Here is a 13,793-nt window from a genome sequence, read left to right as displayed (position 1 = left end):
ATTTTAATTTTATAGGACGTTATTTCTAATTTATTAGGACTCTTGCTATTGTAAACCTCTAATTCAAGAGAGTTGGCGTTATTCATAAAACAAGTTGGATTTTATCAAGTTAAAGAGATACAGAACTTTCTCAAATAAGTTTCAAGGTCTGCGATTCCCTGAATGAATTGCAAAATTCAGCAATCATAGGCAGGTTAAGGAAAAAGAACAAAGGCGTAGACCTGAGTGTTGGGCTTAACTTTCCAATTAATCGTCCAGCGACTCAATCAAATTTATGGACCTTACCAGAGATCATGTGGACTAAGGTTTAGGAGGAATTCAAGACTGAGATGTAGCTCCAAGGTGACGACAACATACTCATGGGCTTACACTTTTAAGACCAAAGGACATATACGAAGAGTTGACCAAGATTGAGCCAAGGTTGATCAAAGTTGACCGTGTTTTACCAAGATATTGACTAAGTACTAGCATTTGGACTTCCGCAAGCATATTCTTGTGACCAAATCACTTACAGCTCACATGGTCACCCCAATTGGGCCACAAGCCTTACCTAGTTATTTAGTGCGCGTTTGACCATGAAAACCAAAAAAAAAAATCACTTCATTTGAAAATTTGGAAGTTGGAGTTGTGTTTGGCCATACTTTTTGCAAAAAATATTTAGAATTTGACTGAACTTCTTTTAAATATGGTTTATGCCTCCAATTTCTTAAAACTAGCAAAGACACCCAACTTGACTTTTTTTTTGAGAAGGAACATACAATCAAATCTGCTTCTCTAAAAGAGTAATATCTCAAATAAATAGTCACATATATTATAGATTAGATCATATATACAAGCTATCCATTACTAATATTTTTTCACTTTAATTGGAATTTTTGAAGTTGGACTTATGTTTGGTTATAATTTTTGCAAATAATATTTGGTCGTTTGAATTTACTTTTCCTAAAAACATGAAATGTAATTTAAATATGGTCATTGTTAAAACGATAAAAAAAATTAGGGTAAATTTTGAAAAAGGAAATTATAATGAAAGTGAAAGAAGTGAAAACAAGGTTTTGGGTGTTCTCCAAATTCCAAATACAACTTCAAATTGTATTTGGAATTTCCATGGCCAAATGTTGATTTTCAAATAAAGTGATAAAGAAATCCAGAAAAAGGTGAAAAATCTAATGGTCAAACAGGTCCATAGGATCTTCTTTAGTTTGTGATTGGGCTTAGCCCATAGCCTTTAGTGTTAAACTTTTGATGAAAATTTATCTTCAGAGAAAAGCTAACCTACCTCTTCTAAAAAGAGGATCTTGCTTTCTAGTATGGGTTCAAATTCTCTCTCCCTTATATCTTGTACTTGAATGTTAATTTAGTCGGTATCAACTCCTTCTACCAGTTGTTCACTTGTTCTCTAATTTGCACTAGTTACTTAATTTTTCCCTTCTTTCTTGACAATCTTCAATTAAGATTATTAGCTAATAATTTCAATGAGTAAATTTCGTTATTTGATTTTGTGTCATTACTTGTCTGAGTGTCTTATCCCATTAATCCTTTAATTTTCTTTCGCCATTTCATGTGTCTATGAGGGTTGTTGGAGTTTTCATCAATTTGCTTGAATCTTGTGGGATTTTTGCAGGGGTGGTTGAATTGTTTTACAAGTGACGTACAGCACATGCTAATCAGAGCACATGGATGGAGGTAGGGAGTTGGGAGAGTTGAATTGTTTTCGTTGAAGGCATATAACAAGTGGAGAGAAAATAGGGGAGCATAACACATCTCAAGGCAAAAGCACAACTTGATGAAGACGGGTTCCAGTAAGAAGTATGCTTCCAAATAGTGATCCCCCAAGTGTGAAAAAGGAGACTTGAAAGTCAAACAGATTGAAAGATCTAATGATCTCTTCATGGTAAATAAACAACGGGATCTTCAACTCAAAATGTGAAAAATCAAGTAACAAAAACACATAAATATGCAAACATTTCGACATTGTAGTCCGTGCTTTTCTTGGTAAGGAGAAAAGTACAAAACAATCAGTATAGGTTGGAATAATTTTTAGAACTTCAGCAATAAAAAACAAGAACAAACTGCTTTTAAACCTCCAAAGCAGTTTTTCCGCACCATCAAAATCATTAATGTTACTTCCAATCCATTCCAAGTGACATGAATATGCAAAGGGTTGAACATCCCAGAAACTCCAAGGTGTCAACCCCATACCACACCAAAATGTAAGAGCTAGAAAAGATCCACTGACAAGAAGAAACATGGACAACAAAAACAAATCCAAATCAAGAAAATATCATCAAAATAAACATACCAAAGTGGAATCTGTAGACAGTTTAACAGGCAGCGACTAAATATTTGTTTTGTCGCATCATCATTATTTACCGCCATGTGTGCCTCAACATATTGCTTCCAGTATTTTGCCTAGATAAAAGTAAATATAACATCAGCAAGGGAAGGTGTCTTCAAGGCCCCAAAAAACATCTTCCTAATCATAGATTTCGCATAGCATATTTTCTTTGTAGAGCGCTTTGGAGGAAAATCAACTTCACATGAATATGCAAATTCGAGAACTTAAAGCCTGAACAATATTTTTTATCAGTTAAAGCAGAGTTTTATTTCATCAGAAGGCACCAAGATGCTGCAAATAGCTGTGCAGTTACAAAAAAAAGAAACTCAGTTCATCAACTAACATGTAAGGAAAACTGTGAGAATAGAGGGAGAGAAAGTGTAATGGAGAGGCTTTATGATCTTCAACTTTCACTTAAAAAATTATTCAACTGTCGCAAACTATTTTTTCTATTTATAATTAAAAAAAACATATGAAATTTTGACCAGTTTCAAAAAAAAACTGACAGTCGATTAGTCTATATTCTTCATTAAAGCCTGAGCAAGGATATCCTGTACCTCCTCCTACAGATAGATACAGAACGTGAGAAAAAAACACTACATGAAGGCAATATTTGGACCTCATTCGAGTTGTTTAACATTCTAACACCACCGCACTACCTAAATATAATTTTCCACCTCCAGTTCTTAGAGTACAAGTACACTTTTTTCACTCTCAAATCGGAATAGGTGAGTCAGTTAACTCACATGCTTTATATTGAGTGAAATATTTTCATCCTAGTTTATAGTGTAAATTACCAAAAACTGATTCCTAATGTATGTGGTGTGTACCGATATAGTTCTTAATCTTCATGTGGCTCTTAAGGTAATCCCAAATCTTCAGCATTCATTATCAAATGGTCATTGACCTAGCAAACTGCAAGGGTAATATTGGGAATTTAAGAGAACCTACCAAGCATTCTACATATCTTCTTATGACTCTAAGTTAATCCTAATTATGGCGCTGGAGCTTGTTCAAAAACTGTCCAAATTTATTAATGTATGCAGAAACTGCACCAAAAGAACAAAAGGGATGAAGAAGTTCTCAGACTTTATTGACGATATGAATCTCACTGACATGCAATTAGAAGATGCAAAATACACATGGTTCAAGGGGGACCTCCATGAAGTTGCTTCAAGAATTGATAGGATGTTAATCTCTGCAGTTTGGGATGATAGTTTCAATAAAACAAAACAGATTCCCTAGCAAAGGATCAATTCTGATCACACTCCTATTGCTCTACAAGGGGAATCTTGGGAAAGAAAAAAAAGCAACTTTAAATTTGAAAACTGGTGGTTGGGTACTGAGGGCTTTATAGACAGAATCAAAGGTTGGTGGAATACCTTCAGCTATGAAGGAAGACGGAAGACCTAATTACATTCTGGCCTGTAAAATGCAAGCTTTAAAGAACAAACTCAAAGAATGGAGTAAGAGTGAGCAGGGGAATCTTGGGTCACAGTGGAACACTTTGCTATGGAAATTTGCTACTTTAGAGACAGTTGTCGGGATAAGAATGCTTTCAGACGAAGAGACAACAAACAAAAGTGAATTGTTGCTTGAGTATGAAGATTTGATTAAGAAAGAAGAAATTTCTTGGAGGCAAAGATCAAGGGCACTATAGCTAAAGGAGGGAGACATGAATACTAAGTTCTTTCACAAAGTAGCCAATGCTAACAAAAGGTACAACAATATAGACCAACTTTGTGTGCAAGGAGAAATAATTCAGGAGAATGCTAGAATTGAAGGGGAGATAGTGGAATTTTATCAAAGCCTTTATACAGAAACAGTTCATTGGAGACCTGCTTACCAGTTTCCAAACTGTCCAGTTCTAGCAACGGAGGAAAGGAGAGTATGCAAGGAAGTTTTGAGGAAGAAGAGGTGTTGAGATGTCTAAAGATGTGCGCTACAGACAAGACACCAGGGCCTGATGGTTTTACCATGGGATCATTTATCAAATGCTGGGAAGTGATGAAATATGAATCATGAATGCTTTTCATAATTTTCATGAGGACATGTTTGAAAGGAGCTTCAATGCTACCTTTATAACACTCATTCTAAAGACGAAAGGTGCCAAAGAGCTAAGGGATTTCAGGCCAATTAGTTTGATAGATAGTATATACAGAATCTTCTCTAAAGTACTCATAGAGAGGCTAAAAGAAGTGACGGGAAAACTGGTGGACTCACAACAAATGGTCTTTATTAAAGGAAGGCATATCATGGATAAAGTTTTGGTAGCTAATGAAGCAGTGGGATCCAGACAGAAGCAAGGAAAACCAGGGATTCTTTACAAACTTGACATAGAGAAAGCCTATGACCATGTCCATTGAGCCTATCTATTGGGAGTGCTAAATAGGATGGGGTTTGGACAGAAGTGGATAAACTGGGTAAAATTTTGCATATCCATGGTGAGTTTTTCAGTTATTATCGATCGCTCACCAATAGGGTTCTTCAGGGCACAAAAGGGTCTAAGACAAGATGACCCTTTGTCACCATTCTTAGTCTTATTAGCAATGGAAGGTCTCAACAGTATGGTCAAAACAACAAATATGAATGGGTGGTTGAGAGGTTTCAATGTGGCTAAAGAAGGGATAATCTGAAGGTGACTCATTTGCAGTATGCAGATGATACCCTCATTTTTGGTGATGCAGGTGAAGAACAAATCAAAATTTTAAGGGTGACATTTTTTTTTTGATTAAGTAAGAAGAATGTTATTAACAAAGCATCAAGCAGATGCACAGATTACAAAAGAAAGAAAATATCAGCTCCCAAAAAGGCAAAAAAAGCTATCTAAACAGCTAACAACAAAAATTTTGAGGGTGATATTGGTTCTCTTTGAAGGGATGTCTGGACTGCACATCAACTGGAGAAAGAGCTTCTTTATACGATCAATGAAGTCACAACCATGCAATCCCTAAATGCAATTCTGGGAGGAGAGATTGGTAGTCCGCCAACAGTGTACTCGAGTATGTCTTTAGGAGGAAGATCGAAGTCTAATGAAATCTGGAACAATGTGGTTGAAAAATGTGAGAAGAAAATTGGCAAGGTGGAAAAGACAGTACTTATCACTAGGGGGTTGATTAACCCTCATCAACTCTGTGTTAGATTCCTTGCCAACTTATATGATGTCTCTCTTCCCTATACCAGCAACAATCATTAGTAGGATGGACGTAATCAGGAAGAAGTTTTTGTGGCAAGGAAATAAAGATAGGAAAAGCTACCACTTGGTCAAATGGGAATCTCTGATAATTGACAAGAAGTTTGGGGGTTTGGGGATAAAGAATCTGGATACTCCTTATCAAAAAAAAGAATCTGGATACTCAAAGTAAGGCACTCAAAATGAAATGGCTATAGAACTATGCCAATGACAAAGAGACACTGTGGGGGAGAGTCATAGAAGCTAAGTATGAGGAGGAAGACATATGGATGACTAAGGAAATTACAACTCCTTATGGAGTTGACTTATGGAGATCCATCAGAGATCTCTGGAATGAGATAAAGTGCTTCTTCAAGATCAAGGTGAAAAATGGGGCTAAAACCAGGTACTGGACAGATGAATGGCATGACGAAGGCAACTTAGAAAGGCTATTTCCAGATCTGATTAGTACTACACCATCAGTGTACCATAGCAGAATTATTGACAGCAGAGGAATGGGGATTCAATTTCAAAAGGCAATTAATTGATTGGGAAATACCAACACTGGCAGATTTCATCAACAAAATTGAGCAACTCAGTGGATTGGGAGCAGATGAAGATGAACTATGGTGGAAGAGAGATGAGAAAGGCACATACAAAGTGAGCACTGAGCAAAGCGTATAGGAAAATGAGCCACAACCAGCAACCAAACATTTGGTCATGGAAGAACATTTGGAAAACCAAAATACCATATAAAGTGGCATGCTTTGTGTGGCTTCTGGCAAAGGAGGAAGTGCTTACCCAAGAGAACCTAATGAAAAGACGGATAATTTTAAGCCCTAGGAGCTTCTTGTGTGGGGAGCAGGCAGAGAGAGACTGTGAATCATCTATTCCTACATTGTAGAATCACAGGGCAACTATGAAGATTGTTTTGGAACCTCAGAGGAATAGCATGGAGCATGCCTTGGAAAATTACAGAGGCCTTAACAAACGGGGAAAAGCTGGGTTGTTGGCCAAGAATAGAGGCAGGTGGAGGATAGTCCCAACAAGCATTTGGTGGACAATATGGAAGGAGAGGAAGGAGAGGAACTCAAGGTGTTTTGAGAGCATAGAAAACAATATGCAATAGATTAAGCTCAATTGCATCTTGCTACTGTGTTTTTGGTGTAATTTCAGTTACTTTTGAATGATCATGTCTCTATTATTGATGTTTTAGACTCATTATAGACATAGGATCGATGTAGGTAGTACTTGGTAAATATGGGGTTACTACAACTCTTGTAAGATTCGGATTCTAACATATATAGACAAAGTTACCACTTTCAAAAAAAAAACTGTCCAAATTTCACCAACAGTTGAGTTAGAAACCATTTTTCTTAATAATAAATGTCACACATTAAGGATATCAACAGAAATGAATAGCAGACAATGTGGATAACCGATAAACAGTGAATTAGAGACAATTTTAATAAATATTCCAGTAAGGATATTCTAGTACACAGGAGACTGAAGTTTAACAAGATACATCCAGGTATCCCGTTGGATCCATAGGGATGAATTAAATCCAGCCTTCTATGCGACAGAAAAACAAATGAAACATTTATGTGGAATGCAGAAATATTTCACTTGAAGACAAGCAAGATGTACTGAAAAATTTAGAAGTATAACTCTCGCTTCAAAGAGTACTAATGGCCATGAAACCAGCTGATCAGTCTCGACACCTTACTAAATGAATGAGCATGGCCATAGCTTGAACAGGTGAAGTAGGGCTAAGTTAGCTTTCTTATTTCATCTTCTTCCTCTCTATTTTTTCCCTTTTAATCAGTAATTGTGTCAATCTCAAATGTTGATTAGCTTTGTTTTCTTCATCAATGAACTAACTAGCAACTGAACTCCACCCCAGACAAAGATAAAAAAATATAACAATAACAGATTGTTACAAGAAAAGTTCTCTTGTTCTGTCTTCTTAGTACAGAAAACTGTAATTCAATCAAGCAAGAAGTACTCAGATTTGGAACTCACCGCTGTGGGAAACGTCGATAGAAGCTGCTCATATAAAGGCACTGCTTCCGAAATTGGCGAGCGCTATACAAAACAACACACCAAAATGTAATAAGAACCCATAAAACCCCTCCCTAAACCTAATTCATTGCGTTAATTAAACTAAACTCACAACAACTCATAAGTTAACTCAACAAGAACAAGAAACAATTACCAGTGCCTCGTTCGCAAGAATTTCTGCAGCTTCAACATTGTACTTGTCCGTCATAGGTCTTTGCCTACTGTATCATCCTCTAAAAATCCAACCTTTAATAAAACTGAAAAGTACCGCACTTCAGTATTGAGGTAACCCTCCTTCTGTAAATTAAAAAAAAAACATTCACATATGAAAAACACCATTCATAATGGCATTACAATCCTTCAAGAAGTACTGATTGGTTTGCACATAAAAACTTTGATAAAATTGATAATTAACCAGTTCAATCTGGAGAAAACCCTGCTTGCGAAATCGAATTGGAGCAGATAGGCTTTGCTCCCTTTGCAACTGCTCACAAGCAAAACGAAACGGAGCAAAGTGCTTCAGTTGCTAAACGCCGCCGGAGAATCTCAAGTGGAGCTGGCCTTCATTGTTTTAAGGAAAAGGTTAAAAAATTGTCTTCAAGTATGTCGAACAAAAATGTCCAAAGTTAATTGTTTAATTTTAAAAATTGACCCTTTGGTCAATAATATATATATATATATTTATATATTACATTAAACGCATGAACTCCTAACTTGAATGTTAAATTACTATAATATCCCTAACTTAGGTTGTGACTTTTCTGATAAGTTGTGACTTTTCTCAAAGGATTGTGACTTTTCCAAAGAGTTGTGACTTTTAGAAAGGGTTGTAACTTCTCTGAAAAGTCATAACAATTTAGATAAGACACAAAAAATATATGTCCATACTACCCTTTGTTGACTATAAATAGAGGGGTTTTCTCTCATTTTCAACCACAAATTTTTTTAATCTTCAACTCTTCTTATTCATGCATTTTAAAATTTTTTGTGTGATTTATTATCGTTGATTTAGTTTGAAGCTTAGCAGAATATGAGGTACCACTATTCTGATGAAGTAAATTGTTCTATCCTAAGAGGGTATGCCCCCTTAACCTCGAGTACTTGAGGAAATAATTATGATATTATCATAATTATTTTTTTCTTAGTATTTACATTTGTATGTAATGTTCCAATATATGAAGTTAACATGATATAGTCTAAATTCATTTTTCTTTGTTAACAATTTCTCTTGTGATGTAAATATATGCTTTTGAATATCTTCTTAAAAAAATAATTAAAATTCTCAAGAATTAGAGAATTGTCACAATTTGTTTTTTTATGCTCAAGACACATTAATGACTTTATTTATCAATGTTGCTTATGTGATTTAGATTGTCAGAAAGTTTGCTTCAATATACTTATTACTATATAAACATTTGTCTTTTGGTTTACTGATTTACTATTTCTTAATATTTAAGTATTTTCGACGAAAAAAAGTTTATATGACTTGTAATAACGTCAATTGAAGTTTGTATTAGTTTAATTTTTATTGTAGTCTAAATTCATGTGTTTTTGTTAACAATTTCTCTTGTGGTATAGATATATGCTTCTGAATATCTTTTTCCAAAAATATTAAACTTCTCAAGAGTTAGAGAATTGTCACGATTTGATTTTTTGATTCCCAAGGCAAAATAATGACTTTATTTATCAATGTTACTTATGTCATTTAGATTGTCAGGAAGTTTGCTTCAAAATAGTTATTATTATATAAACATTACCCTTTTATTTTACTTAATTACTATTTCTTAATATTTCAGTATTTTCGACGAAGAAAAGTTCATATGACATGTAATAACACCAGGGGAAGTTTGTATTATTAGTTTAATTATTTATTGTAGTCTAAATTCATTTGTTTTTGTTATCAATTTCTCTTGTGATGTAAATATATGTTTCTGAATATATTTTTTCAAAATTATTAAACTTCTCAAGAGTTAGAGAATTATCACGATTTGTTTTTTTGATACTCAAGACAAAAGGATGACTTTATTTATCAATGCTACCTATGCAGTTTAGATTTTCAGGAAGTTTGATTAAAAATAATTATTACTATGTGAACATTGCCCTTTAGTTTTACTAATTTACTATTTCTATATATTTCAGTATTTTCATCGAAGAAAAGTTCATATTTCAGTATTTATATATGTCAAAAATGTATTATCAAGTTAAAAAGATCTTCTAACTTCAAAATAAAATATTTTAAAATTTTCTGATTTCTTTGTTTTAATAAAACTCACAAAAAAGTGAAAATATGTGAATATATATGAATCATTTAAAAGCTATATGACATCTCCACATGTTCATATGACATCTAAACAGATTAAGTTGAATACACGTGCAAAGCACATCTGGTTAGATGACAAGAAAAACATACAACAAATGTCGTCTATAAGGTAATATTAGTGAGATACGACTAATCACATCATTCAACCTCATCAAATTGAAATAAATATGTACATTATTTTATTTAACTAATAAAAATTTTCATTGACCATCTTTATAGTTCGTGTGAATAAGAGATATATATAACGATTCGCATTGAACATTCACAAAAGAATCTACAATATTATTGTATAAACCTTATTATTCAAATCTTCGCTTAAGTTTTCTTAATTGATAATCACGTGCAACACACGTGTCCAAAATCTAGAATTACTTTAAAAGCATCAACTCCTAACTTGAAAGTTAAATTACTATAATATCCCTAACTTAGGTTGTGACTTTTTCAATGAGTGGTGACTTTTTTTAAAGGGTTGTGATTTTTCAATGAGATGTGACTTTTCCAAAGAGTTGTGACTTTTCCAAAGAGATGTAACTTTTCCAAAGGGTTGTGACTTCTCGGAAAGGTCATGACTTTTCAGATAAGACAAAACAAAACACTTGTTCATACTACCCTTTGTTAACTATAAATAGAAGGATTTCCTCTCATTTTTATTCATTAAAAAAAGACTAATTTCCTACGAATAGTCACAACAATTTCTACCTTCATGTTTCTTAAGTCATAAATCACAACCATTCACTCCTTATAAATTCTTTGGGATCTCTTTTTTGTGACAATTTGAGATCATTTAAGATTTTCATAAATGATTCATCCCCAATCCATTGATATGTTTTGCCGAAGTTCTTGGCATTGGAATTTAGGTATTGACTTTATATTAAAGAAGAAAAGAAGAGAACAAAGAAATATGCAATTATCTATGAACTTTGCTTCACACAGAAATTTTCTATATATAGTGCGCGAGAATTTTCATTTATTTTTCTTATTTTGCTTCTTGAATAATTTCTTTTGTGTTTTCATTCGAGAGAGAATTTAAATACACATATTGTTTATTATTTCTTCTAATAAAATAAAAAGATAAAGATGTGGGAGAGACAATAATAATAAACGAATATAAAAAAGGCACATGATTGGGGTAAGATATTTCTTTTTTGTATTTCCATTTCTTATTCTTTTAACATCAAATCAAGGAGTTTCTTCCTAATTTTGCTAAAACATCGGGCATCAACATAGTCCATTGCATTAGAAGTTTTGATGCTAAGTCTACTGTTTCAAAAATATATTTTCACTTTTACTTATAATATGATAATATAACCATGATAATAATTATTTTTTAATAGATATGTAAGTACAAATGAATAGAAAAAGTAAAGTGTTGGTGGCAAGAGATTTCAATCAAATGAAACACTAGGGTGAATATATCATGAACATATATTTTTGCCTTCCTTCTTCATTGGCTATGAATTGATTCACATATATTTACTTTTTTATATTTATGTTGAGTATGAATTATTTTATGTATGAATTTCCTATTATTTTGTGTTCATTATGATCGAAGAAAATGTTATGTCACAAGATACACTCTTTGCTAGCTGTATAAAAATGAGATTTTGAGAGTGACTAACTTTCAATAGTAATCATAAGAAAGTTTACATCCACTATTCATAGGAACTTATACTTTATCATTCATTTTATAATTATTTACTTAAATTTTCTATTTTTTTGTATTCACATTATTTTTAAAAATAGTGCAGTACATGAAAACAATTAACTCTATGAAAATCTGTATTAATCATTTAAGAGTTTTTGTCCAATATTCTTTCAGTTATAATTATTTACTAAAAAACTTTAATTTAGTAATATTAATTCTATTTTACAACATCGTATACTATATGATATGATACACACGTGCATCGCACGTGCCGTGAAACTAGTTTAATCTAAAAACGGAAAAAGGTCAAAACTATCCTTAAACTATCCGAAATAGCTTAAATATACTTTTAAACTATATTTCAGCTCAAAAATACCCTTCCCATCAAACTATTGGGCCACACATACCCTTCTAGTTAACGGAAGTATCCATGTGTGTGTTACTTGCCACATGGATGCCACATGTGCACGCCAAACAGACCCCACATCCATATAGACGACTATGGAAAAGGGTCAAAACTACCCTTAAACTATTCGAAATAGCTTAAATATACCCTTAAACTATATTTCGGCTCAAAAATGCCCTTCCCGTCTAACTATTGGACCATACCTGTCCTTCTGTTTAACAAAAACATCCATGTGTGTGCTAAAATGCCACATGAATTCCACATGTGCACACCAACCCCACCTCCACATACACGACTTAAAGCCCTAATTTCACTATTTTCCCCCTCATTTCATCATTTCCTTATTTGGGTATATCTATATGAATATACAATATACATTGACTCAATTCAGTTCCATTTTATTTCGATACTAATATGTTGTACTTTGAAGATCACAACTTAAACAAAATTCAAATTAATCTGCTATCTAATCCTTGAATCATCTATTATATTGAATGCTTCTTTTTCCACAAAATCTAAAACTTCCTTAACAATCATTTAGAGCATCTTCTGGATTAGGAACCACAAAAGTTTAAAACTTGAACAAAAATAGGGTAATTGGTAAAAAAAAATTTAAATTAAGAAATCTATAAAGACTTACTAGGTCTTCGTTGATGTAGTAGCAATTGAATGTGTCATCCCAGTCGTTCGTCAAGTTTTCCTCATTAGCGAAATCGCCGACGTTGATGTGGCGGAGCTTGGTCATCACCGCCAGGGTAGCCGTTGTAGTCGTCTTCCTTGTGTCTGGAGTTCCGGTGATAAGTATATTAGGTTTCTTACGGCAACTGTTATTTTGCGCCATGGCCGTGAGTTGAATAAACAAGAAAGTTTCGCTAAGATTTGTTTAAAAAAAATTAATTTATTAAGATAAATTAAAATAATAAATTAGTGATTGATTAATTAAAATGAGTGTGTTTATATTATACCTTAGATCGTTTCTTTTATTGTATTTGAAATGGTTATCAATTGCAATTTCTCTACTTTATTCAGTTACATATACAAGTTTCTGCAAATGTTTTTTTCATTTTTTGGTTTAATATATACCTTTCAGGATGAAATGAGGGAAAAGGAGTGAAATTAAGGTTTTAAGTCATCTATGAAGAGGTGGGGTGTGTTTGGCGTGCACATGTGGAGTCCATATGGCATTTTAGCACACACATGGATGCTTCCGTTAAACAGAAGGACAAGTGTAGTCTAATAGTTAGACGGGAAGGGCATTTTTTAGCCGAAATATATGCTTAAGGGTATATTTAAGCTATTTCGAATAGTTTTAAGGATAGTTTTGACCATTTTCCATAGTCGTCTATGTGGAGGTGGGGTTTGTTTGGCGTGCACATATGGCATCCATGTGGCGTCCATGTGGCATTTAACACACACATGGATACTTCCGTTAACTAGAAGGGTAGAGGTGTGGCCCAATAGTTTGACGGGAGGGTATTTTAAAGCCGAAATATAGTTTAAGGGTATATTTAAGATATTTCGAATAGTTTAAGGGTAGTTTTAACCCTTTTCTGATCTAAAAATGTCATCTATATATATATAATAGGAGAGGTGATAGCGCCTACGTGTCAGCACCACAAAAAAAACATATTTTTTAGATAATTAAAATTAATTAAATCTATATAATTTTTTTTAAAAATAAAAATTAGGGCATTGCAACTGTAAAACCGTTTTTTTAATAATACACAAAATTTTAAAACATTTTGAAAATTAACTTAAACACGGTAACTTTTTTTTCCTACAAATTTTGATGATGCTTCTAAAATTTTATTCAAAGCAAAAAAAATGTTAAGGTTAATAATAATAATAATA

The 13,793-nt window shown here is 33.2% G+C and overlaps 2 protein-coding genes across 2 annotated transcripts in view; both read right to left on the bottom strand.

Moving 5' to 3' along the window:
• Positions 1 to 8,123, bottom strand: part of LOC125838961 (cleavage stimulation factor subunit 77) — a 43,730-nt gene extending 35,607 nt beyond the window's left edge. The window contains exons 1-4 of the mRNA XM_049517962.1: positions 7,987 to 8,123; positions 7,726 to 7,868; positions 7,533 to 7,595; positions 2,303 to 2,412 (exon numbers count right to left, since the gene is read on the bottom strand). Coding sequence (XP_049373919.1) covers positions 2,303 to 2,412; positions 7,533 to 7,595; positions 7,726 to 7,779 — 227 coding nt within the window. The 5' untranslated portion in view covers positions 7,780 to 7,868; positions 7,987 to 8,123. The remainder of the gene's footprint in view (positions 1 to 2,302; positions 2,413 to 7,532; positions 7,596 to 7,725; positions 7,869 to 7,986) is intronic.
• LOC125839053 (uncharacterized) lies at positions 7,891 to 12,783 on the bottom strand. The gene is made up of 2 exons (XM_049518033.1): positions 12,583 to 12,783; positions 7,891 to 8,055 (listed from the first exon to the last, which is right to left on the bottom strand). The coding sequence occupies exons 1-2, from the start codon at positions 12,781 to 12,783 to the stop codon at positions 7,891 to 7,893; spliced, it is 366 nt and encodes a 121-aa protein (XP_049373990.1).
• Positions 12,784 to 13,793: the final 1,010 nt, after the last annotated feature.

Source organism: Solanum verrucosum, unplaced genomic scaffold (assembly GCF_900185275.1).
Source record: "Solanum verrucosum unplaced genomic scaffold, falcon-dt-bn FXZP01000163.1, whole genome shotgun sequence".
NCBI lineage: Eukaryota > Viridiplantae > Streptophyta > Magnoliopsida > Solanales > Solanaceae > Solanum > Solanum verrucosum.
Note: the sequence above shows the minus strand (reverse complement) of the source record. Positions and strands in the feature narration are given on the sequence as shown.

What these genes read in the sequence shown, in the direction of transcription:
- LOC125839053 (XM_049518033.1), bottom strand. Translation starts at nt 12,783, where the DNA reads ATGGCGCAAAATAACAGTTGCCGTAAGAAACCTAATATACTTATCACC. An exon ending in ACTACATCAACGAAGACCTA is followed by an intron (nt 8,056 to 12,582) that starts GTAAGTCTTTAT and finishes GCTTGTGAGCAG; the next exon opens with TTGCAAAGGGAGCAAAGCCT.